Genomic DNA, 18,197 nt, shown 5'->3' with positions numbered 1-18,197 from the left:
GTTTAGTCGGTGAAGGAAAAAGCGAAAGCGCTGTTTGTAATTTGACAAGATTCCTTCCAGCAGGTACACGTATATCCTTGCTCTTGACAAAAAAAAAGGACACGTTCTTAACAACAACATATAGCATTTTTTCTCTCATGTCAGCAGAAAATTATTTTTCAATCAGACAGAAGGATCACTGACTGTCGATGTGGCATCCTTATTGTGATAAAAACGACTGGTTCGTTTGGTAGCTCAATAGCTTTGATAATTCCAAAAATTTGATTGGCTATTAAATTAGGTGATTTGGCAGCTGCTTTCAAACAAAAAAAAGTCACCTGCATTGCAGTACACTGAGATTAGCAACCAATGCGACTTCGATACAGGCATCCAAACGGGATCGGAACACTTGATGTCAACCCAAACGATACTTTCGCTACTTTGAGAGTCGCAATTAGTGAGCAGATTGCTTTGCCTCCTGGAAAAGCAATACAATGTAGGTAGCATGCCTGTACCATGCCTGTACCTGTTACCTTTCATCGCTTTACTCTGACTGTCTTTGTACAGTATCGGTCGGTTACCCGCCCAAACCACATAATGACGATACAGCTACGCTTGTTGGTTTTGGAATTGGAAGTGGGGATCTTATAATTGTGAATATATCCAACGCCGCAAGCTCTGTCAGCACCACTCCTCCATCGTCTCAGACTCAAACTTCTCAGACTCAGTCAAATACAAAGGCAAACCATAATGTCAGAAACAATATGCCATCAGAGCTGTCTTCCGCATTCACCATGGCTAGTGCTGAAAATGTTGAATTCGATGGAGGTTATCTTGTACTTCGTGTACGTGAAGTGTTCCATGTTGTTGTCATTGTCGGCGCTTCTGATCAAAAATCTGACATTTATCATGCAACCATTTAGGAAATGAAAGATGATAATTCTTGCCTGTTCCGCTCTGTCGGTTACGCTTTAAACAGAAACATTGATCGATCCCAAGAATTGCGTGAAGGTAATTTGGTACCGCGATATTTGTTTGTCCGAACAACTGTTCTGATTAGTTCCGCATGTAGTCATTGCCGCATCAATTCTCTCCGATCCGATAACATATTCCGATGCTATCTTGGGGTATGTAATGACCAATGGATACTTGTCATTTGAATAAGATTAACATCGACCTTGAAAATAATCTGGTTGTTCAAAGTCGCCCAGTTGGTATGTGATGAAGCTGGATTATTTCCATTTGAATGACAGGCGCTGACTTCTGATATATGCATTGCTCGTAGATCAGTATGTGAACTGGATACTGAAACCAAACTCTTGGGGTGGAGCGATAGGTATATGCGATCGACTAGAATTCTTGGAATTGTCAAAAGGATGGAGAGATTTATGATTCGTCACAACTTTAATCCTAGAACTTGCAATCTTCTCAAAGCATTTTGAAATCGGTAAGTTTCAGTTGAACGAGTGCCACGTTTTACGCTATATTTAATCACAATTTTATGCTCATCTTCCTCTGTAACCAGAAATTGATAGTTTCGATGTGGCGAATGGTAGAACGGACAAATTTGGTGGGTTAAAAATTCCTAGTCCAATGCCAGTGATTATCAGTATATGACTAGATGTTGTTTTCCAGGAGAAGGACAATATGATGAAAGGATATTACTTATGTATACCGGCATCCGTAAGTCATTTTCCAAGACATAACAAGTTTGGTAACGCTATGCTAAAGTCTATATTAGACTATGATGTGTTGGCTTTAACACCGGCTATGGAGGCATCGGGCGAATTTGACCAAACCAGGTTCTCAACTGAAAACGGTAGACTGTTACAAGCTGGTTCTCAATTAGCGAACAGCCTCAAAAAGGTTCGGATAATGGTGCTATGAGCGTATGGTATATACTGATGCTAATGCATAGCTTACTTAGCAACGAAAGTACACTGATACGTCGAACTTTACTCTCAAGTGCAACGACTGTGGAAAAGGTTTGATTGGTGAACGAGGTGAGTCAATAAATCTCCAATTGCAGTCATCGCCTAAACCAGAAAGAGGCTGAGCATATACTGACTGACTCGGATTGACAGACGCTACCAGCCATGCATCGGTAAAATATTTGAATTTGATTGTAAAGAATGGCAAATTATCATCAGAATCTAATTAATTGGTCATTTTACCTGTGAATAACTAGCAAAGTGGACATACCCATTTTGTTGAATACTTATGAATTTGTTTGCACATTGAATAAAATACCTGGCTGCCCCTGCGCAGAACAAGAGCACGCGGCAGCCGGGCTTCCAATTGTATGAAATCCCGCTCCGTCGGACACACAATTGATTTGGCAGTCACAGAAATCAAATAGCAGGAGCTACCTTGAAGTGGTTTGAGACAAACTCTTCAACTTTTGTACTGTGCGAATTACTCGCCATTCACTTTTTATAACTGTACCAATGGATACCGGGGATGAATCGTCTCAAAGCAAGAGACAAAGAGTCAGTAGAGCATGGTAGGTTATCCAACGCTTCTTCCTTGCGCATATCACTTTGGCAAAAATAATTATTAATTGCGGGCTCACCTTTTGTTTCGGTTTTAGTGACCTTTGTCGTAGGAAAAAGATCAAGTGCGACGGTACAATTCCAATATGTGGTAATTGCCAAGCGTTCAATCTGAATTGTGGATATAAGGACACAACCAAAAAGGTATGTCATGAAAACTATTGGCTATCATTCTTTCAATTGGAAACCGTCAAAGCTCACATATTTGAAACGTATTCAGCGTGGTCCGCCTAAGGGATATATTGAAGCGATAGAAAATCGTCTTCATCGTATGGAATCACTTTTAGGAACTCTAGCTCAAGGAGATGATCCGAGATCACAGGCACTCATTGCAGAGTTAAATGCTCCTTTGGAAACCATACATGGAGAGCTCATTCGAACACGACCAATGAGAAGACAATTCAACGAGGATGACCCAGAGTCGTCACCCGACATCCCATCACTATCCCTCACCGACCTTCCTCATTCCGTTCAAGAATTAGATTCTCCTTTGACGGTTGATCAGGTCAACGACAGTCTTGGTAATCTAACAATTGATGACGGTGGTCAAATGCGCTATCTTGGTAAATCTTCAGGTTTTTATATGCTACAGAACAGTCGTCTGTTTCATCATGGAGCTTTTCATTTTGGAGCACGTTTAGTCAAACGTCACCCTACAAATAATGGCAGTCGACTCGAAATATTGAACCCTCTTGAAATGCCTCCGCCTGATCTTGCACAACATCTGATCGACCTCTATTTCAAGTACTTTTATCCAACACTGCCTATTCTTCACAAAAAATCATTCATGGAAAAGCTTAATAGCGAGGATGAGGATGACAAGCCATCTCCACTGCTGCTGAATGCAATCTTTGCAATTGCTTCTAGAATCTCTCCAGACGAACGAGTACGAGAGGACGCTACATTGCCAGATACTGCTGGTGAGATCTTTTTTGAAAGAGCAAAATTCCTCCTTGATCAAGAGTGCGACATTGTTAGTACATCTGCAATACAAGCTCTTCTGCTACTCTCCAGTCATCAACATGGTGCAATGAAAACCAGCCGATCATGGATATACAATGGCATGGTGAGTGAGCTTAATGCACGCATAAGTAGTGTGTGACGATCTCAATACTGACAATATTTTCAAAAAGGCTTTTCGTATGGCCCAGACGCTTGGACTGAACCACAACTGCGATAATTGGAATATTCCAGCATCTGAAAGGGAAGAACGAAAACGAGTTTTCTGGTGTTGCTTTATCGTGGATCGTTATACTAGTGCGGCTTTTGGACGATCAACTGCCATAGATGAGCGTGACTTGGATGCAACCTTCCCAACAGAAGAAGACGACCCGAATGATAGTCCCCCTGTTTTGGAGTACATCCGACACGCAGTAAGATTGAGCGACATACTTGGCCATATTCTTCGAGACATTTACTCCGTCAAGGGCCGACAACTTGCTTTGACCATGGCTCCAGACACCATCATTGCCAATCTAGACAAGGCACTCAACTCATGGTACGGCAGTTTACCAAAGTCGCTAAAATACAAGCCTCCAAGCTGCCGAGTTGGTGAAAAAGCGCCTGCTCCACCGCTTCCTGTCGCTCAATTACACATGACTTACTACACAGCACTCATCTTGCTGCACCGACCGTTCATTCCTGGCCCATCCCAACCACGAGCACCAACCAGTTTTCCATCGTTGCAAATTTGTACGTCAGCGGCATACTCTATCCTCGACATTGTTGAAAATCTTTTGAGCAATGGACAGCTCCGCTTTACGCTGAATTATGCGATATTCCATGTATTCACTGCCGGAACCTTGTTTGTCAATAATGCCGCTGTGCCTGATTCGTATTTGACGTTCGAAGCAAAGATCAGCATTAACAAGATTATGCGCGGACTAGACGATATTGAATCTAGCTGGACGGCCGCAGCGCGATACAGTAACATCCTTGGAGAGCTTGCCGGCTTACGAGATATCAATCTTGAATCAGATACCCCGTTTAAGGATCGTTACACTAGCAGAAAACGCACTCCGCCCCCAAGCATTGCGGTACCCAACTCTCCAGAGCCTTCTGACGACGAGTATGAGCTGCCTAATGATTCACCTTCCACTAAGTCAACTGACTTACAACCAGAATTGGTGTCAAATGCAACTCCTCTATCATTCTCTACTGTTAATACACCGCACAGTAATAGCTACCCCTCTGCACTGATATATCCTAGCGAACAGTTCACTACTTTGACAACTACGCCAACGCAAAGTCCCAGTGTTCACACTTCTATGGATCAATTTCCTATGTTGGATACGACCGAAAACAAGACAAATAAGAGGTCGTACGATGCGCTTGGTACCGCTTTTTGGGGTATGCCACCGTCACTGGATATCGAAGAATGGAATAACTATTTGGGAAATCAGCAGGGTATGTATCGAACAGCGCCACCGGCACCATCTACAGCCCAGAGATCAGTCAGTTTGCAGCAGGAAAAGACCTCAGCTCAGAGTCTTGATGAAGGACAGGTGCCCAATGGGATATTTGGCCAAATGACAGGTAGTCCTGAGAATTTGTCACAGCAGTTGCCACAGCAACAGCACCAACCCCGAAGATCGCCGCAGTCACTACCGATCCCCAACTCAGAAAACGGAACGTTTTTCTGGCAATAAGTTCTTAGCTACCCTTTTTTTTTTTAACAAATTTCTCTAACTTAGTTACCATGTATATCCTCTTTATATTTCGCATCGAACATCGTGAATTGTCGCTATAAGCATTTTTGTTTCATCAATGCCAATTTCATGTAATTGTAGCGACAACCCTCCTTAGAAATTGTCTTACTTTAGAAAGCATTTGTACAATTTTCCGTGATTGATAAAAACGTAAACAAAAAAATGAATGATCCATATCCATGATCGTATTGTCAATGTCCATCGTCTTTTCATTGATCACTCGGTAGTGCCAAATGACTAATTTAAAAAAATCAATTTTATTTTCCAATTTTTTTTTGTGATTTCCTGTTTTAAGTTTGCTTTGTCTTTGCTTGGATGTAAGGAGCCGAACAGTCTTTTCTTCACTTCATTTCGAGATGGCTCCCAACCGCTTTTTCTCTCCTTCCAGCTATACGTGGAGGGTCATAAAGAATCAATATACGTTTAAGAGTTACCTTGCATAACAGAAATCCTTACCACTTTTTTAACCCGAGTCAAGGACGCCGTTGACGAGGCGTTTGCCCTGCAATTCTCTTCATTGTAAGGCGGCGATATGATGACCTCATCCATGACCACGATGGAATCCTTTGCCCATCGGCAGGGCAGCCTGGAAGGATGTGATCTTTAATACCGAGGTTTGAAGAAAATTTTTCTCTCTCTAACAGGAACTTACGTTTTACTCAAGGCATCAAAGATCGCTTGGGCGTCCTTCGTGACACCGACACCGATGCGCGCCGCTTGCTGGCTGGCCAACTTAATCGCCTCTGCTTCTCTTTGGTTGATTTGGTCAATATAAACCTTTCGTGGAGCCGAGCTGGCTTGGGCGTATACCGTCTCGATGCTATCCTTGGTAGGCTCTACGGGCTTCTTCCGATCATTAGGCTTCTTGGGTTCGAAAGAGATTAGTTCTTTGATATGAGAGATTTTGATGATGCGAAAACCGTATTTCTGCGATGGCTGGCCATTGAGAGAGACTTTCTGGCAATGTATGTATCAGTCAAGGATGAACGTGTGCTCGTTTATGAGCAATCCAATATAATTAGTATCAAATGTTTTGGTAATGTTTAGTAGCAACAGGCACAAAGCGACCAAAAAGGATATTTAGAGCAAGACAGCTTGTGATAGGATCTACCGTAAACAGTTTTCCTGAAATCTCTTCATTATCTACAGTTCTGATCTTGATTTCCGAATCAATAAAAGAATCCAATCGTTTATTGCCTGCAATCAACGATCCAGGAGTTGACAAAGTTGTGGAAGTTGGAGCCATTGTATTCTCTTCACCTTTTACGGGATTCATGTTACAGAAATATTGTACTTGATTTCCTGATCGTAGCCTGTAATATGGTTTTTTAAAGCAATGAGTTTGGAGAATGGTGCTTGCTCTTCGCTAATTTGCAATGTGAGAGAGCCGCCCGTCGCAAAGGTCCGCAAACCGCGAGTGTGACGTGCAAACAAATTTGTAATTTCCTCTCAGGGGCGTGATCTGCTTCCTCATGAATTCCAAGCGCATGCGATTGAACGCGAGTGACGGAACAAAGCTGCCATGGAGGAAGTTACTATATGTTAAGCAAGACTATCCGGACAATTATGTTGATGATACTTTTCTTGATGCTTTACAAAAAAATGGTACGTTACGAAATTTCAAACATGGCGGTTTTGACCCCGCCGACTGACCCTAGTCACCACCCTTTGTTGCATTGCAGTCAATGTGCGCTCCTACGACTATTGGACAACAGTATATGAATCAGGCGTCATCGCACAGCATATTAGCAGCATTGTCATATTTATCGCCGTTTTCATCAACTTGGAGCAACAAAAATTAGCTACCAATAGCTTGATTATAGCCGGGACATTGATGACTTCTTTGGGCTACATCTTTTGGGATTACAGTGTAGTGCAAACTGTTCCGTCATATGCATCAAAAAGTAGGACAATTGGAGTCATTTTGAAGGTTCAGACACCGAATGTTAATATCTACCTTATAGGAAATAAGACCGCCAAAGGAGCCTTGTTTTTTTTTGCTACTTTGCTGGGACTATCACCGATTTTGCGAACGCTCACCTTGAAGACAAGTGACGATACCATCTATGCTTTGACCGCATGTTTGTTTATAGTCAATATGCTATCGCATGACTATAGTGCCGGACCTAGGAACATCATCAAGTACGTACTATATAATCACTACTAATTTCCTCATTTCATTAGTATCACTGACACACATCATGACCCAGGTTTCCTGGATCACTTTCGACCAATGCAGCAATATTTGCCTCCGTTATGCTAGCATCGCGTTTGCAAACGAATATGGGTGTGTTTGGATTGACGGCATTTGCCGTAGAATGGTTCGCCTTATTTCCAATTTTTCGAAGACATCTACAGGTTGGTGGTATACATACGAGGAGACAGTGAAGTCTTCAACAAACTCACAGAATTTCTTGTCAGAACACAACACAGGCAGGGCACACAGCATTATCAATCATCATGCTCGCAGCTTCAGTCACCTTGTTCATTCACATATCTAAAGCTGTTGTGTTCATTTATATCTTGGGAATCACCTTTATCACCTTTATCTGTCCAGCATGGCTCATCAGAATTCAGAAATACAAAAAGTCAGTGATTACTTTACATGTGGTGTTCAGTCTTTCAACCTTTAATACTAACAGATCCAACAGTGAAATACATGGCCCATGGGACGAAGCGCAGCCCAAGCTTCAGCCCAGCAAAGAGAAATATTACAAGCATCGATAACTAACTAACGTTTTGTACAGATTACACACCATGTATCATAGCTCCTTGAAGATTTATTACAATATAGATGACGTTATACCCATTATTTGATTCCATGCATTTTTGTGCCAAAGTTTGTGAAATGCTTTTGGGGTGTTACACGTGATTGACAATTTCTTTACCGTTTAAGGAATCTTATTTTCTGACCGCTTGAAAAAGTGGGCCAGTTGGAAGCAACAATGTCAAACGAAATTCGAGCCGAACGGCCACTTATAGTTGGACCTTCTGATCCTGGAGCACCTTTCCCTGTGACTTTGGAAGGGACCGTTGTGAAGGGATATGGGCGTGGAAGTAGGGAACTAGGCATTCCAACGGGTAGGCTACAATACTTCCATGCTGTCAATGGCTTGCATTCTACTTACTAATTGCTGGTAAACCATTTCAGCCAACCTGTCAGAGGATGCTATCGCTGCTATCTGCTCGGAACTCAAGACTGGCGTCTATTACGGATGGGTACAAATAGGAGAAGTTGCCAGCCAAGTGTATCCTATGGTCATGAGTATTGGTTGGAACCCGTACTACAGGAATGAAAGAAGATCTGCAGTAAGTGTTCAATAAGATATGTATTATCCTTGCGCAAAGTAGCATCAATTGAACATTTCTTGTTTGCAGGAAGTGCACATTATCCATGATTTTCCGGAAGATTTCTATAATGTTGCTATGCGTGTGTTAATTTTAGCATATATTCGACCGGAGCAAAATTACCCCTCATTAGGTGAAGATACCAACTAAACATTTCCTTTGTTCTCTGAGTAAGCGTAGCTAATTGATCTCTTCCACTCTACAGATGCTCTAATTAAGGATATTCATACCGATATTCAGGTGGCAAAGCACTCTCTTAAGCGACCAAAGTATGCGGAACTTCGATCCCATAAGTTATTTGGCTTTACATAAGAGAGCTTTTCCTTTACAATAATATATCAATTCCTTTCAAATAAAAATATCATTGTTCAGAGACTCGGTTGATTGAATATTGGAATAGATTATTTTATGTTGCAGGGTAGTAATTCGAGAACGCTTGATGGCTTCGGACAAATGAATCTATGTAGTAATATTTCTCTCTAGTATCAACTTGCGATAAAAGGAAACAAATATGTCTTCCAAAGTTATGAGACGCCTGATCGTGGTGTTCTTTTTTTCACGAGACATTACCTCGAAAACTGATTTAGAGCCAACTTGAATACTACAGAAACCACTGGTAGATCTATAGATGAGTCGTATCGAAGTTGATGTCTTCCAAATATTATACCATGGACACACTTCCTCCACAAAGAACACTTCTAATTGCTCGTTCCATCTCCTTAGGCATTCCTTGTACTGGTTGAAAAGGATCATTGTCTTCATGGAGCGTCGCTGATCCGCGAGAATAGCATCATTGTGAAAAATGAAATATCAGGTTTTCCTTTACCAACCGCTGGATGACGTATCATAAGGCGCCTTTAACGTCTTCTCCTCTTCATCAACGCCGTTCTAAATATGAAATGGTCATATACTACTCTAAGAAAGCCTTCGAAAGCGTCTGTTTCATATGCTTGAGCCTTCCCTAGATCTAGAATTTTCTCGAGATAGCCTCGCTTTGGTCTCACTTGGAATCTCGTGCTGAACGGGAACGTCCACATGCAGTCACGTTTTAGTACCCCGCCAACCGTTTCGGGAAATGAACTGCGGTACGCCAAAAAATGGCCTTTAAATTGGCAGATTCTGCAGACAGACCGTCTTTCCCATTGCTTCCCATAGCGCATTTCATAAATATGACTGTAAGTAGCGCAACTTTCTATCAATTTCGAAACTTCAATGAAATGGCAATGGCTTCATTCTATCGAATCTAGCGTAAATCCTTACGCTAGGCACCATCTGTCTAAATGAGAAATGAGCTACTAGATCGAGCCGCAGCAGTACCTACCACTGATCTCCATTCTTAATAATGAATGAGCTGGAACTGCATTTGACCATTACTTGCTCAAATAAAACATAGACTGACAAAAAATACTCTCACAGCTCGCAGTAGATTTGTTGAATCCCTCATTTGAGCAAGAAAAGCAAACATACAAGCTCAAGCGTCTCGTGCAGTCTCCCGACTCTTACTTCATGGATGTCAAGTGTCCAGGTAAAGTCTTTGACCCTAGTAAAGTTTGCGAGCTAGCGATTTTTTGAACTAACCAATACTTATTTTGACAGGCTGTTTCAATATTTCGACAGTCTTCAGTAATGCGCAAACAGTTGTCCTCTGTAGCTCCTGTGCCACCGTCCTTTGCCAACCTACTGGTGGACGTGCGCGCTTGACTGAAGGTTGTTCTTTCCGCCGAAAAATGGCGTAAAGCCTTGCTTTATGTACTTGTACAACGCTGGCAGTTGTATGAAATATACAACGACAACTCAAAAGTTCTCTTACAACTGGTGGTTTTTTGCGTTTTTGCTCCTTATATCAATCTCACTTCAAAGCCAAGGTGCTCCTAGGATTTTTATATTTTTCCACTCTAAACAGTTACAGTAGAGCGTCCATACCAGGCTGTTCCAATTTAATAAACAACGGCATTATAACATATTTTTTCTTTTTGACGAACCTACATGGTTCATATGCTTCGACAAGCTGTATTTACAACATTGCAGTATTTATTGAGAAGAGCTGGATAGTATTACAAATGCAAGAAAGCCAAAAAAAATATATATATATATATGTACAATGGCAGTCCTGCCATAGAAGAAGAAATGCTACCGTTCTTCATCGCCTTCGAGTGTTAGAGTATCCCCCTTCTCTACCAGGAGACTGCGGAGCCATTTGGCCTCCTTCTCGAGTGCATTCACCTTTTCTTGCAAAGAGTTAGCCTTGTCAGTCATTTCCTTTGCAGTGCTTTCAAGAGCAGCTTCACGAAGCTTTTTTCGCTGCCGGAATCGAGCGGAGGCCATGGTGTTTCGTCGTCTTTTGTCCTCATCATGTGGTGTCTTGTCTAAGTTGTCCTTCTCTTCTGCCACTTTGCGTTTCCTAGATATTGACTCCGTTTCATCTATCGTGTAAGACTCTGCAGATGATCTTGATATATTTGATCCAGCCGCTGAAACATTGTTTATATCAATGGCTGTGGTGCCATCCGTCTCAAACGGCTGTACAAAGGGCATACCGTTCTTGATCATCATTGGGAGTAACGGGTATAAATATTCATCTTCAAGTTTTTGTAGGTCGTTTTTCGGTGTTCCCAAAGTTTCAGAGTCGCTGCTGTCCGAGCCCAAGTGAAAGCCTTCAATTAAAGGGGTGTCCTCAAAATACAAAGGAACCGTTGCCCAGTTATTTAATTCTTGCCCTAACAATTCCTCATTGAACACTTCCGGTGACGGATCTAGGTTGAGTGTTGATATATATGACATGATGACGAATTGACGACGGTCTCGCCTTTTTTATTCGGAACGAAAGAGTGAGGATTAAAGATGTCTTGAAAGCAGTTTATATATCATGAACCCAAATGATGACAAATTCGTAAATCACGTGCACAAGATGCAAGTTGGTTTGTCACTTTTGGGTTCACGCTCTACCAGTGCTCAGCCGCCAATTCCCAGGCGCTTCCATAGTGTATCGTGCCCATGAGAAGCTCATTAAAGTACTACTTTTCTATAAAGGAATTTTAATTGACTTCATAATTATTCGTACGAATAACAAACATTCGCTTTGGGCACGTTTTTGAGGCTTTCCGTCAGCAAAACGCTCTTGACGAAAGGTATTGTTTACATATCCAAAATTATCTTCAAACTATTGTCATACGTATTCCATAGGCTACACTGGCTATCAATGCTAGTTGCTGTTGAGGTGATAGGAGTCTTCGATATCATAATGACTGTAAATCAAAGACTGTGGGTTGGTAGCATTAGTTGTGCGAAGATTTTCGTGCATATTACGAAAGAATTTGCTGCACTCCTCCCATAACAAGTTAATTAGTTAGTACATTTAAAAAGCACTTCCTGAAATTTCATATAAGGAGGGTAAGGATACGTTCAGACGAACGCTCATGATAGGAAGCCGTGCCTTGATGAAGATTGTAGTAATCACTTTAATACCATTTGTAGGAATATCCTTGCGCTCCATACTTATGATTTCTGTCAGGTGCATTTGCGGACAGTATCAGTATTAATAATGTAAACGGACTGCCTACATTTAAGTTATAGAATTATTCATTTCTGTTCATTGCTAGCTACGTTTTATAGGTCGTAGTAGAATGACGTTGGCATGCTAACTGCCACTGCAGGTTTCGAGCTTTGTGCAATGTTTGCCTCCAGAAAAGATGAACACCTTTGACACGAACAAATTTTTCGTTTGACGATAAGGCCAAACAGATGATGAGAATATTACTATATAACCCCATGTTTCTTCCTGAGTGAAGAAGGTGTAGGTGCGTACAATACATTATTATTCAACAACTTTATAGTACTGCATATTGAAGCTTACATCAGCCATCACAGGAAAAAAAAAATGCAAACAATAGTTTCTCGCCAGGTATTACGACAATGGTAATCTAGCACGACACGAAAAGCAGTTCTTCAACATCTTTGGAAAGTATAATGCGTTGCTACCAACAGTGAGACATCAGTACTATTGTCACTATCGCAAACAAAACAAAAAAACCTTGGTAAGTTTTACCTTTCTTTCCGGCGGTGATTCTCTCCATGCTACAGACCTAACTAAAGGCAAACCCTCATGGGCAGTGGACTTGAATCGCTTCAGTTTATCGCTCCTATCAATCGGATATGTTCTGTTGAAATGTTAGCGACCGATCGATCTGCCTTATCTCAATACCATGTGGTCTCGATCTGTACCGCTTTTTGCCGGATTGTATTTTTGATTTCGCACTAATCTGCTTTTCACGACATCTTGGTTGGACAGGAACCGGAATATTTCTCTGATGTCTCTTATTTATCCTCGGGTTGTTTTTGATTTGATGTGACCCTGACATTCGTAGAGTCTCTATTTGCACCTGTCACTTTTGTTTCAGTTCAACCAATCGGCCCCAGAAGCGGAGTTGTTAGTTCATCTTTACTTACATGTATATTAGAGAGGGCATTATCCAACTTCTGCTCCAGTCGATCGAACAGTGGATTGAGCAACTTCAATAAATCTACTTGCCAAACCATCAATATTCTTACAATGAATTGGTAGCATGGACCTTCAGAAAAAGCGCCGCAATTTCCAAGTCAAACTTTCCAAATACTAACCTGAATATGAGACATTTGTGCCTTCATACATTGTAGGCTGCAGGTCACATTGTTGACGTTTATATGCTTCCAGTGATGGAGAAAGGCGGTTATATTCCTTTTCGGTATGGTGATCTTTCGAGAGGGTGCAGTTTGAATGCTGTTCGGTAGAAACATGTGAAAATTTTGGAGATTGCTCTGGGTGGCAATAGGATGGTTGCTGGTGCCGTTGATCGGTTTCGACAGGTAGTCTTGCATGTGGAACCCAATATGAGAGGACGTCATCTAGCGTAAAGTTCGGTTCGCCATGTGTGTTGAAATGACTCATGACCTAGTGTTTGATTTGTGAGTAACCGGATCGCCTACATGATGTCAAATAAATGCTCAAGCCCTAAAGCTAACTCTCAAATAATTCACCGAGTACTGGATTGGCGCGATCATTTTCGAATGTCTGTTTGGTCAAATGATTCAGCCAATACATACCTTCACATTCATCATGAGAAGAAATAATTTTAAGGTGTTTATTACTAGAGAGGAAAGAAACGGGAAAGAAAGTTGATCGCTGTGGTACAATGGATTGATAACTGAGAAAAAAAATTCAATCAGCTAGTTAAAAAAGGCTGGAATGTTAATGGACAAATTGTTTAAGTCAAAAGGAAAATGGTAAAAGGTGTTCACAAAATTGAAAAAGACAATTAAAACTGTACAGAAGGGCGTCTTTTAGGCTGTGTGGCTTTTGGTTTATGATAGATATGACACTAGATGAAGAAAAGATGGTGAACATTCGACGTTGGTGTACAAATATTTTTGATACACATTGGAGGTTATCTGAGAATATCTTACCTTGTGTGCGTGTCGGTACCAAAGAACACTATTCTTTCTTTTGGCTGTGCAAATCGATATCCAGTTGCGACACTGATGGCATAGACCTTCAATGGCATCCTGGTCTCCCCACCGTTGATCGATGGGTTCCATGAATTGTCTGCCCGAAACTGAGGAGATTCCATGGAAGAATTGCTTGTGATACCTGGATAGATAAATGTTGAATAATAGAGAAAAAAAAAAAAAGAGGAATGCCTAGTAAGCCTTATATTAATATTACTCACCAGTATGCACTGTTCTTCAGTTGAAGCCATTTTCCAGGTTGGCAGCTATCGCAATAGCCTTCCTTGGCTTGGCCCAAGTAGCGAACCCATTTAGGAGTATAGCTGTCTCCAGGGTATCGTATCCGTTGTTTTCTTGGCCGAGCTGTTTCGTCTGTCTCGGCTTTCTCGACATCTTCTTGTGACATCAATGGATATTCATAGACCTCTGATTCAAAAACGTCTTCAGAGTAATCCATAACTCCGATGTCCATTGATTTTGTCCTTTTACGATGAGCTGCAGGTGACTGAAACATATCCATAGACATATTAAAGATAGGTGTATCGACGACTTCGGGAACTAGGGAACGTTTTCTTGATGGATTCGCATAGCCTTCAGGTGACATGACACTCATGGGCGTAATTGCTTCAGCGCACTCATGGCCAAAAATGTATTGTGAAGTTGGAGTCAATGACCCATTGCTAGACATCATTTCAGATGACGGCGAAACACTAGATGGTAAAGGCTGTGAATCTTGACGAGACATTGGGTGTGGGTTTAGAGGGAATTGGAAGATATTTTGATCTGCAAAGGGTTGTTGAGAGGTATCCTTCTTTGGAGGGGGTGCAAGAACGCACGGTATTTGAGACATGTCATGAATAAACTTTGGCTCTACAGTATGCTGATTGATGGTCATATCGGGCGATTGGGAGCGCCAGTCATAAGTAGAGACTGCAATAGAATGACGGCGTGCGAATTCTGTATCAAGAGGTGTTGTCAGATTTCCAACTTGTGGATGACCAACATGGGTCTGACCAACAGGTGTAGCAATTCCACTGATCATAGGCCCCCAGCTTTCCATCACTAAGTTATGAACAGACGTTAAATTTAGATTAATATGATGTTTTTTGTTTTTTCTAATGAAGATTTCTTAAAGGAATTACTTACGCTTTTGAGTAGTAAGAAAATCATCTTTAAGCGGCAACCTTTGTACGAATCCTGGGTCAAACGAGGCTGAAGATGCGTCCAACATAAGGTCGTTTGAACCATTCACAGCTGCGTTCATTTGACTATCTGATATATTGAGATCTTGCATTATATCACCAATTCTGAGCTGTTGAGTTTGCAGATTAGCTGGACTACTTCTACGCTTGACTTCCCGTGTAGTATGAGGCTGCTGAGTTGCGTAACGACTTTGGTTCCACACTAACAAATTGGTTTCATTGTACATCATGGATCGTTGTTCATCGATAGTTGGTCCAGTCGCTAATGCGTTATTGTTGCTCCATAGCTGATTTGGCTCGGTGAGTCGAATCTCTTCGATTTTCGGCACGATCATTTCATCGTAGTCGGTCATGAAGAATAACTAGCTGAGTATAATAAAAGTATAAAGGGAAGCGATAGAAGAGAGCTTGTAATATCAGTTTCTTCTAAAGGTATTGAATATGTAAATGAAAGTACTTGGATCGAATGTTGACAAGTATTAACAAAAATATAGTATGAATAAGAGAGAGAGAGAGGGAAAGAAGAAGGAAAAACGAGGCTGTTGTGAGTAAAAGAAGTGTTTGTTACTTGAGACCTCCGTAGCAGTTTACCAATTTTGTAAGTGGAAGCCGATGAACCCACAGAGCGGGGTAAGAAAGTACACAACTTGCTTGTGACTTTGGAAAAAGTGACGGCTTGAGGTATCAGCCAAATGGCCATGTCATATTGATTGGGCAAGTTTAACGGACTTTATTGGGTCTTTGAGAATAGGGCCCTTGTTTGGTGGAAAATTCCTACTGGACCATCAGAACTGATTGCGACACCTCACCACAAGCAACATGAATTTCTACGAGAAGTAATATTGACGTTGTATTGATTGCTTATTACGCCTCAGTCCATATCGTGTAGTCGGATCAGGCTTCTTTTCGCTGAATGGATATTAACTCAGACAGTGCCCAGGAAATTTTCTGAAAAATGGTGTGTAGGCAACCCAGTGCTGGAAAAAAAATGTCCAGGCCAGCCGACCCAGAAAAAAAGTTCCCAGCTCAGGGCGAAAGATACGAGACACAGCGAATTCCCACCATTCTTAGAGCAGATCTTATGAGATTAACAATACTACAGTTTTCTTTCATAAGTTTAGTTAGTCACTTCAAAGCTTCTCAGCCAATTACCACGGCAAGATGTCGATTCTATTATTTTGTTTTTTTGGAATTGGTACCACCGTTGAGCTATCAAAAAGGTAAAAATGGGTTTCCAAAGTTGCTTACCAAATTAGTGGAACTGGCACCTGGCCAAAACACGAGCTGGAAAGGAAAGGATTCTCGCAAAATGGCAAGTTTGAGGACAGCCACACGAACCATTCTGTGAGCATGTGTTCAATTGATGCAGCGGGCTCTAGCTTGGCGGAAGAGAGCTATAAGGAGTATATCAGTATTACGACATGCTATCATAAGATAGAAAGATTGCAATAAGACAGTAGCCGGGCGTCCACAGGTTTGGCCGTACATTGACCACAGGAAACACTCAACATTACTGGACATTATCCACCCCAGTACCAATGGTCAATCGCCACCACCTAGTGCATGCAGTGTGTTATGGCGCTCGTTGAAGGTAATCATTATCCGCTTACAGTGTATTCCGAAATCACCGCATTAATTAAAACGTGCTCTGTATCTGACGTAGATATGTTACATGAGATAATATCATTCAGTGAGGATCTCCTTTCGCTAACATGCACTGCCTTTACTTGTTTGAACAGCATCAAATTAGTTGGTGAGAAAACAACATATCACAAGAAGGCCACTCCAAATCATCTTCTGGTCTGTTACAACTTGAGAACATCAATAACGATTATGTCATGAACAAAGTCGGATCCCTTCCGTATCTGACTTCAATACGTTGTAAATGGCTTGGTGTCATTGACGGCGTGTCTATGAAAGAACCGCTTAAATTGGTTTGACCGTCAAATTCCCATAACTTTAAATTTTTAGTTAACGTTCACCCTTTCTCATGCACAGTGTTCAAACTCTCTGTCAGCCTGCTGCAAAGACCCGGCTGAATGTGATTTCATATACCGAACTATATACTCGGAGCTCAGTGCTTCGGGTCCTTGCCGAGTTTTGAAATCATGCTCACTCAATGATTCGTATAGCTCAAGCGTTTCCCATCAGTCAATTTTTTAAAAGGTAATGAAGATTTTTGTTGGCAATACAAAATATATCGTCGAGATGGATCAACCGTCTAGTCGATTGGAGGTCAGCCATAGGTGCATGCAGCAAGCATTCTCGTTTCAGATTGAGTGGTAACGATCTTCACAAATGATCAATATCACTTCAGAAGGCGTTTTGTGATTTTTTTTCGTGACCTCAACTATAAACGCAGACTACAAAGAAAGGGACGAGCCTCTGGAGGTTCTGTGATACTAAGGTGACGGCGCCAATTGAGTCGAAAAGCCGAAGAACAATCGGAGATCCCAGGGGTGGTTTTAAATAAACCATCAAACAGCATCGCAGGGAGCCTGAAGGAACTGAACCCGAAAGACCGCGTTATATCTTGAGACAATAACCCCTAATGCTCTAATAATGTACCATTGATGTGAACCCCAGATATTATGCCTGATTATTATCCAGTAGGATATCGGCTGAGGGTGTTCCTTTCTTCTTTGCAGTTCCATTCCAGAAACAGTGGCAGCGAGGTTCGATGCAAGGCTGATCCCCTTGCAAACCTTCTTTCTTGGTTACTTGCTGCAGTTTAAAGCTTGAGCTTTCTCCTTGAAAACAGGCCCCATCCTTGATTCTAATTTTATACGAGACGTTTGCAAGGACGTTGACGCTTTTTGCAAATATTTATCATGACAATTAATGCTGTTCGCGTGTGCAAGTGGTGAGACAATGGCAGGTATCACAAATTATCCATTCGTCTAAAACTTGAGTGCGTTATTGTTGAC

At 41.5% G+C, this 18,197-nt stretch overlaps 9 protein-coding genes across 9 annotated transcripts; 6 read left to right on the top strand and 3 right to left on the bottom strand.

The window, feature by feature from the left end:
• The first annotated feature begins 324 nt into the window (after positions 1–324).
• Positions 325–2,288, top strand: K450DRAFT_229800 (uncharacterized protein). The gene is made up of 12 exons (XM_051587147.1): positions 325–824; positions 903–990; positions 1,052–1,106; positions 1,183–1,193; positions 1,265–1,315; positions 1,394–1,426; positions 1,505–1,549; positions 1,621–1,662; positions 1,721–1,845; positions 1,907–1,982; positions 2,064–2,083; positions 2,168–2,288. The coding sequence occupies exons 1-12, from the start codon at positions 744–746 to the stop codon at positions 2,201–2,203; spliced, it is 663 nt and encodes a 220-aa protein (XP_051446907.1). The 5' UTR covers positions 325–743; the 3' UTR covers positions 2,204–2,288.
• A 74-nt stretch (positions 2,289–2,362) lies between these two features.
• Positions 2,363–5,418, top strand: K450DRAFT_278622 (uncharacterized protein). Its single transcript, XM_051593299.1, has 4 exons — positions 2,363–2,482; positions 2,570–2,675; positions 2,752–3,597; positions 3,665–5,418. Exons 1-4 carry the CDS (start codon positions 2,427–2,429, stop codon positions 5,177–5,179), a joined length of 2,523 nt encoding a protein of 840 aa, XP_051446906.1. The 5' UTR covers positions 2,363–2,426; the 3' UTR covers positions 5,180–5,418.
• Positions 5,419–5,428: 10 nt separating this feature from the next.
• Positions 5,429–6,639, bottom strand: K450DRAFT_229788 (uncharacterized protein). Its single transcript, XM_051587146.1, has 4 exons — positions 6,320–6,639; positions 5,892–6,204; positions 5,696–5,825; positions 5,429–5,627 (listed from the first exon to the last, which is right to left on the bottom strand). Exons 1-4 carry the CDS (start codon positions 6,513–6,515, stop codon positions 5,586–5,588), a joined length of 681 nt encoding a protein of 226 aa, XP_051446905.1. The 5' UTR covers positions 6,516–6,639; the 3' UTR covers positions 5,429–5,585.
• Positions 6,640–6,699: 60 nt separating this feature from the next.
• K450DRAFT_229778 (uncharacterized protein) lies at positions 6,700–8,066 on the top strand. Its single transcript, XM_051587145.1, has 6 exons — positions 6,700–6,844; positions 6,922–7,143; positions 7,204–7,381; positions 7,450–7,597; positions 7,661–7,827; positions 7,891–8,066. The coding sequence occupies exons 1-6, from the start codon at positions 6,712–6,714 to the stop codon at positions 7,964–7,966; spliced, it is 924 nt and encodes a 307-aa protein (XP_051446904.1). The 5' UTR covers positions 6,700–6,711; the 3' UTR covers positions 7,967–8,066.
• Positions 8,067–8,140: 74 nt separating this feature from the next.
• K450DRAFT_229774 (uncharacterized protein) lies at positions 8,141–8,962 on the top strand. Its single transcript, XM_051587144.1, has 4 exons — positions 8,141–8,320; positions 8,391–8,548; positions 8,618–8,720; positions 8,793–8,962. The coding sequence occupies exons 1-4, from the start codon at positions 8,185–8,187 to the stop codon at positions 8,897–8,899; spliced, it is 504 nt and encodes a 167-aa protein (XP_051446903.1). The 5' UTR covers positions 8,141–8,184; the 3' UTR covers positions 8,900–8,962.
• Positions 8,963–9,709: 747 nt separating this feature from the next.
• K450DRAFT_229771 (uncharacterized protein) lies at positions 9,710–10,550 on the top strand. The gene is made up of 3 exons (XM_051587143.1): positions 9,710–9,762; positions 10,004–10,112; positions 10,184–10,550. The coding sequence occupies exons 1-3, from the start codon at positions 9,757–9,759 to the stop codon at positions 10,321–10,323; spliced, it is 255 nt and encodes an 84-aa protein (XP_051446901.1). The 5' UTR covers positions 9,710–9,756; the 3' UTR covers positions 10,324–10,550.
• Positions 10,181–10,550, top strand: K450DRAFT_229770 (uncharacterized protein). The gene has a single exon (XM_051587142.1). It carries the CDS (start codon positions 10,335–10,337, stop codon positions 10,497–10,499), a length of 165 nt encoding a protein of 54 aa, XP_051446902.1. The 5' UTR covers positions 10,181–10,334; the 3' UTR covers positions 10,500–10,550.
• A 46-nt stretch (positions 10,551–10,596) lies between these two features.
• K450DRAFT_229769 (uncharacterized protein) lies at positions 10,597–11,420 on the bottom strand. The gene is made up of 2 exons (XM_051587141.1): positions 11,125–11,420; positions 10,597–11,058 (listed from the first exon to the last, which is right to left on the bottom strand). Exons 1-2 carry the CDS (start codon positions 11,366–11,368, stop codon positions 10,718–10,720), a joined length of 585 nt encoding a protein of 194 aa, XP_051446900.1. The 5' UTR covers positions 11,369–11,420; the 3' UTR covers positions 10,597–10,717.
• Positions 11,421–13,673: 2,253 nt separating this feature from the next.
• Positions 13,674–15,815, bottom strand: K450DRAFT_229766 (uncharacterized protein). Its single transcript, XM_051587140.1, has 3 exons — positions 15,215–15,815; positions 14,290–15,130; positions 13,674–14,210 (listed from the first exon to the last, which is right to left on the bottom strand). Exons 1-3 carry the CDS (start codon positions 15,621–15,623, stop codon positions 13,925–13,927), a joined length of 1,536 nt encoding a protein of 511 aa, XP_051446899.1. The 5' UTR covers positions 15,624–15,815; the 3' UTR covers positions 13,674–13,924.
• Positions 15,816–18,197: the final 2,382 nt, after the last annotated feature.

This window comes from Umbelopsis ramanniana, assembly GCF_025399195.1.
Source record: "Umbelopsis ramanniana AG unplaced genomic scaffold K450scaffold_12, whole genome shotgun sequence".
NCBI classification, from domain to species: Eukaryota; Fungi; Mucoromycota; class Umbelopsidomycetes; order Umbelopsidales; family Umbelopsidaceae; genus Umbelopsis; species Umbelopsis ramanniana.
Note: the sequence above shows the minus strand (reverse complement) of the source record. Positions and strands in the feature narration are given on the sequence as shown.

Excerpts from the sequence above, each read along its gene's own strand:
- K450DRAFT_229800 (XM_051587147.1), top strand. The coding sequence starts at position 744 with ATGCCATCAGAGCTGTCTTCCGCATTCACCATGGCTAGTGCTGAAAAT. Across the intron at positions 1,427-1,504 it reads CTCAAAGCATTTTGAAATCG|AAATTGATAGTTTCGATGTG; the intron begins GTAAGTTTCAGT and ends CTCTGTAACCAG. Across the intron at positions 1,983-2,063 it reads AGGTTTGATTGGTGAACGAG|ACGCTACCAGCCATGCATCG; the intron begins GTGAGTCAATAA and ends TCGGATTGACAG.
- K450DRAFT_278622 (XM_051593299.1), top strand. The coding sequence starts at position 2,427 with ATGGATACCGGGGATGAATCGTCTCAAAGCAAGAGACAAAGAGTCAGT. Across the intron at positions 2,676-2,751 it reads ATAAGGACACAACCAAAAAG|CGTGGTCCGCCTAAGGGATA; the intron begins GTATGTCATGAA and ends AAACGTATTCAG. Across the intron at positions 3,598-3,664 it reads CATGGATATACAATGGCATG|GCTTTTCGTATGGCCCAGAC; the intron begins GTGAGTGAGCTT and ends ATTTTCAAAAAG.
- K450DRAFT_229788 (XM_051587146.1), bottom strand. The coding sequence starts at position 6,515 with ATGAATCCCGTAAAAGGTGAAGAGAATACAATGGCTCCAACTTCCACA. Across the intron at positions 5,826-5,891 it reads TTTGATGCCTTGAGTAAAAC|GCTGCCCTGCCGATGGGCAA; the intron begins GTAAGTTCCTGT and ends ACATCCTTCCAG. Across the intron at positions 5,628-5,695 it reads TGACTCGGGTTAAAAAAGTG|CTGGAAGGAGAGAAAAAGCG; the intron begins GTAAGGATTTCT and ends CTCCACGTATAG.
- K450DRAFT_229778 (XM_051587145.1), top strand. The coding sequence starts at position 6,712 with ATGAATTCCAAGCGCATGCGATTGAACGCGAGTGACGGAACAAAGCTG. Across the intron at positions 7,144-7,203 it reads TCCGTCATATGCATCAAAAA|GAAATAAGACCGCCAAAGGA; the intron begins GTAGGACAATTG and ends TCTACCTTATAG. Across the intron at positions 7,828-7,890 it reads AGAATTCAGAAATACAAAAA|TGAAATACATGGCCCATGGG; the intron begins GTCAGTGATTAC and ends CAGATCCAACAG.
- K450DRAFT_229774 (XM_051587144.1), top strand. The coding sequence starts at position 8,185 with ATGTCAAACGAAATTCGAGCCGAACGGCCACTTATAGTTGGACCTTCT. Across the intron at positions 8,321-8,390 it reads GGAACTAGGCATTCCAACGG|CCAACCTGTCAGAGGATGCT; the intron begins GTAGGCTACAAT and ends AAACCATTTCAG. Across the intron at positions 8,549-8,617 it reads GGAATGAAAGAAGATCTGCA|GAAGTGCACATTATCCATGA; the intron begins GTAAGTGTTCAA and ends TCTTGTTTGCAG.
- K450DRAFT_229771 (XM_051587143.1), top strand. Across the intron at positions 10,113-10,183 it reads CATGGATGTCAAGTGTCCAG|GCTGTTTCAATATTTCGACA; the intron begins GTAAAGTCTTTG and ends TTATTTTGACAG.
- K450DRAFT_229770 (XM_051587142.1), top strand. The coding sequence starts at position 10,335 with ATGTACTTGTACAACGCTGGCAGTTGTATGAAATATACAACGACAACT.
- K450DRAFT_229769 (XM_051587141.1), bottom strand. The coding sequence starts at position 11,368 with ATGTCATATATATCAACACTCAACCTAGATCCGTCACCGGAAGTGTTC. Across the intron at positions 11,059-11,124 it reads CCCAATGATGATCAAGAACG|CGGCTGGATCAAATATATCA; the intron begins GTATGCCCTTTG and ends ACAATGTTTCAG.
- K450DRAFT_229766 (XM_051587140.1), bottom strand. The coding sequence starts at position 15,623 with ATGACCGACTACGATGAAATGATCGTGCCGAAAATCGAAGAGATTCGA. Across the intron at positions 15,131-15,214 it reads TTTTCTTACTACTCAAAAGC|TGATGGAAAGCTGGGGGCCT; the intron begins GTAAGTAATTCC and ends TTCATAACTTAG. Across the intron at positions 14,211-14,289 it reads CTGAAGAACAGTGCATACTG|GTATCACAAGCAATTCTTCC; the intron begins GTGAGTAATATT and ends TTATCTATCCAG.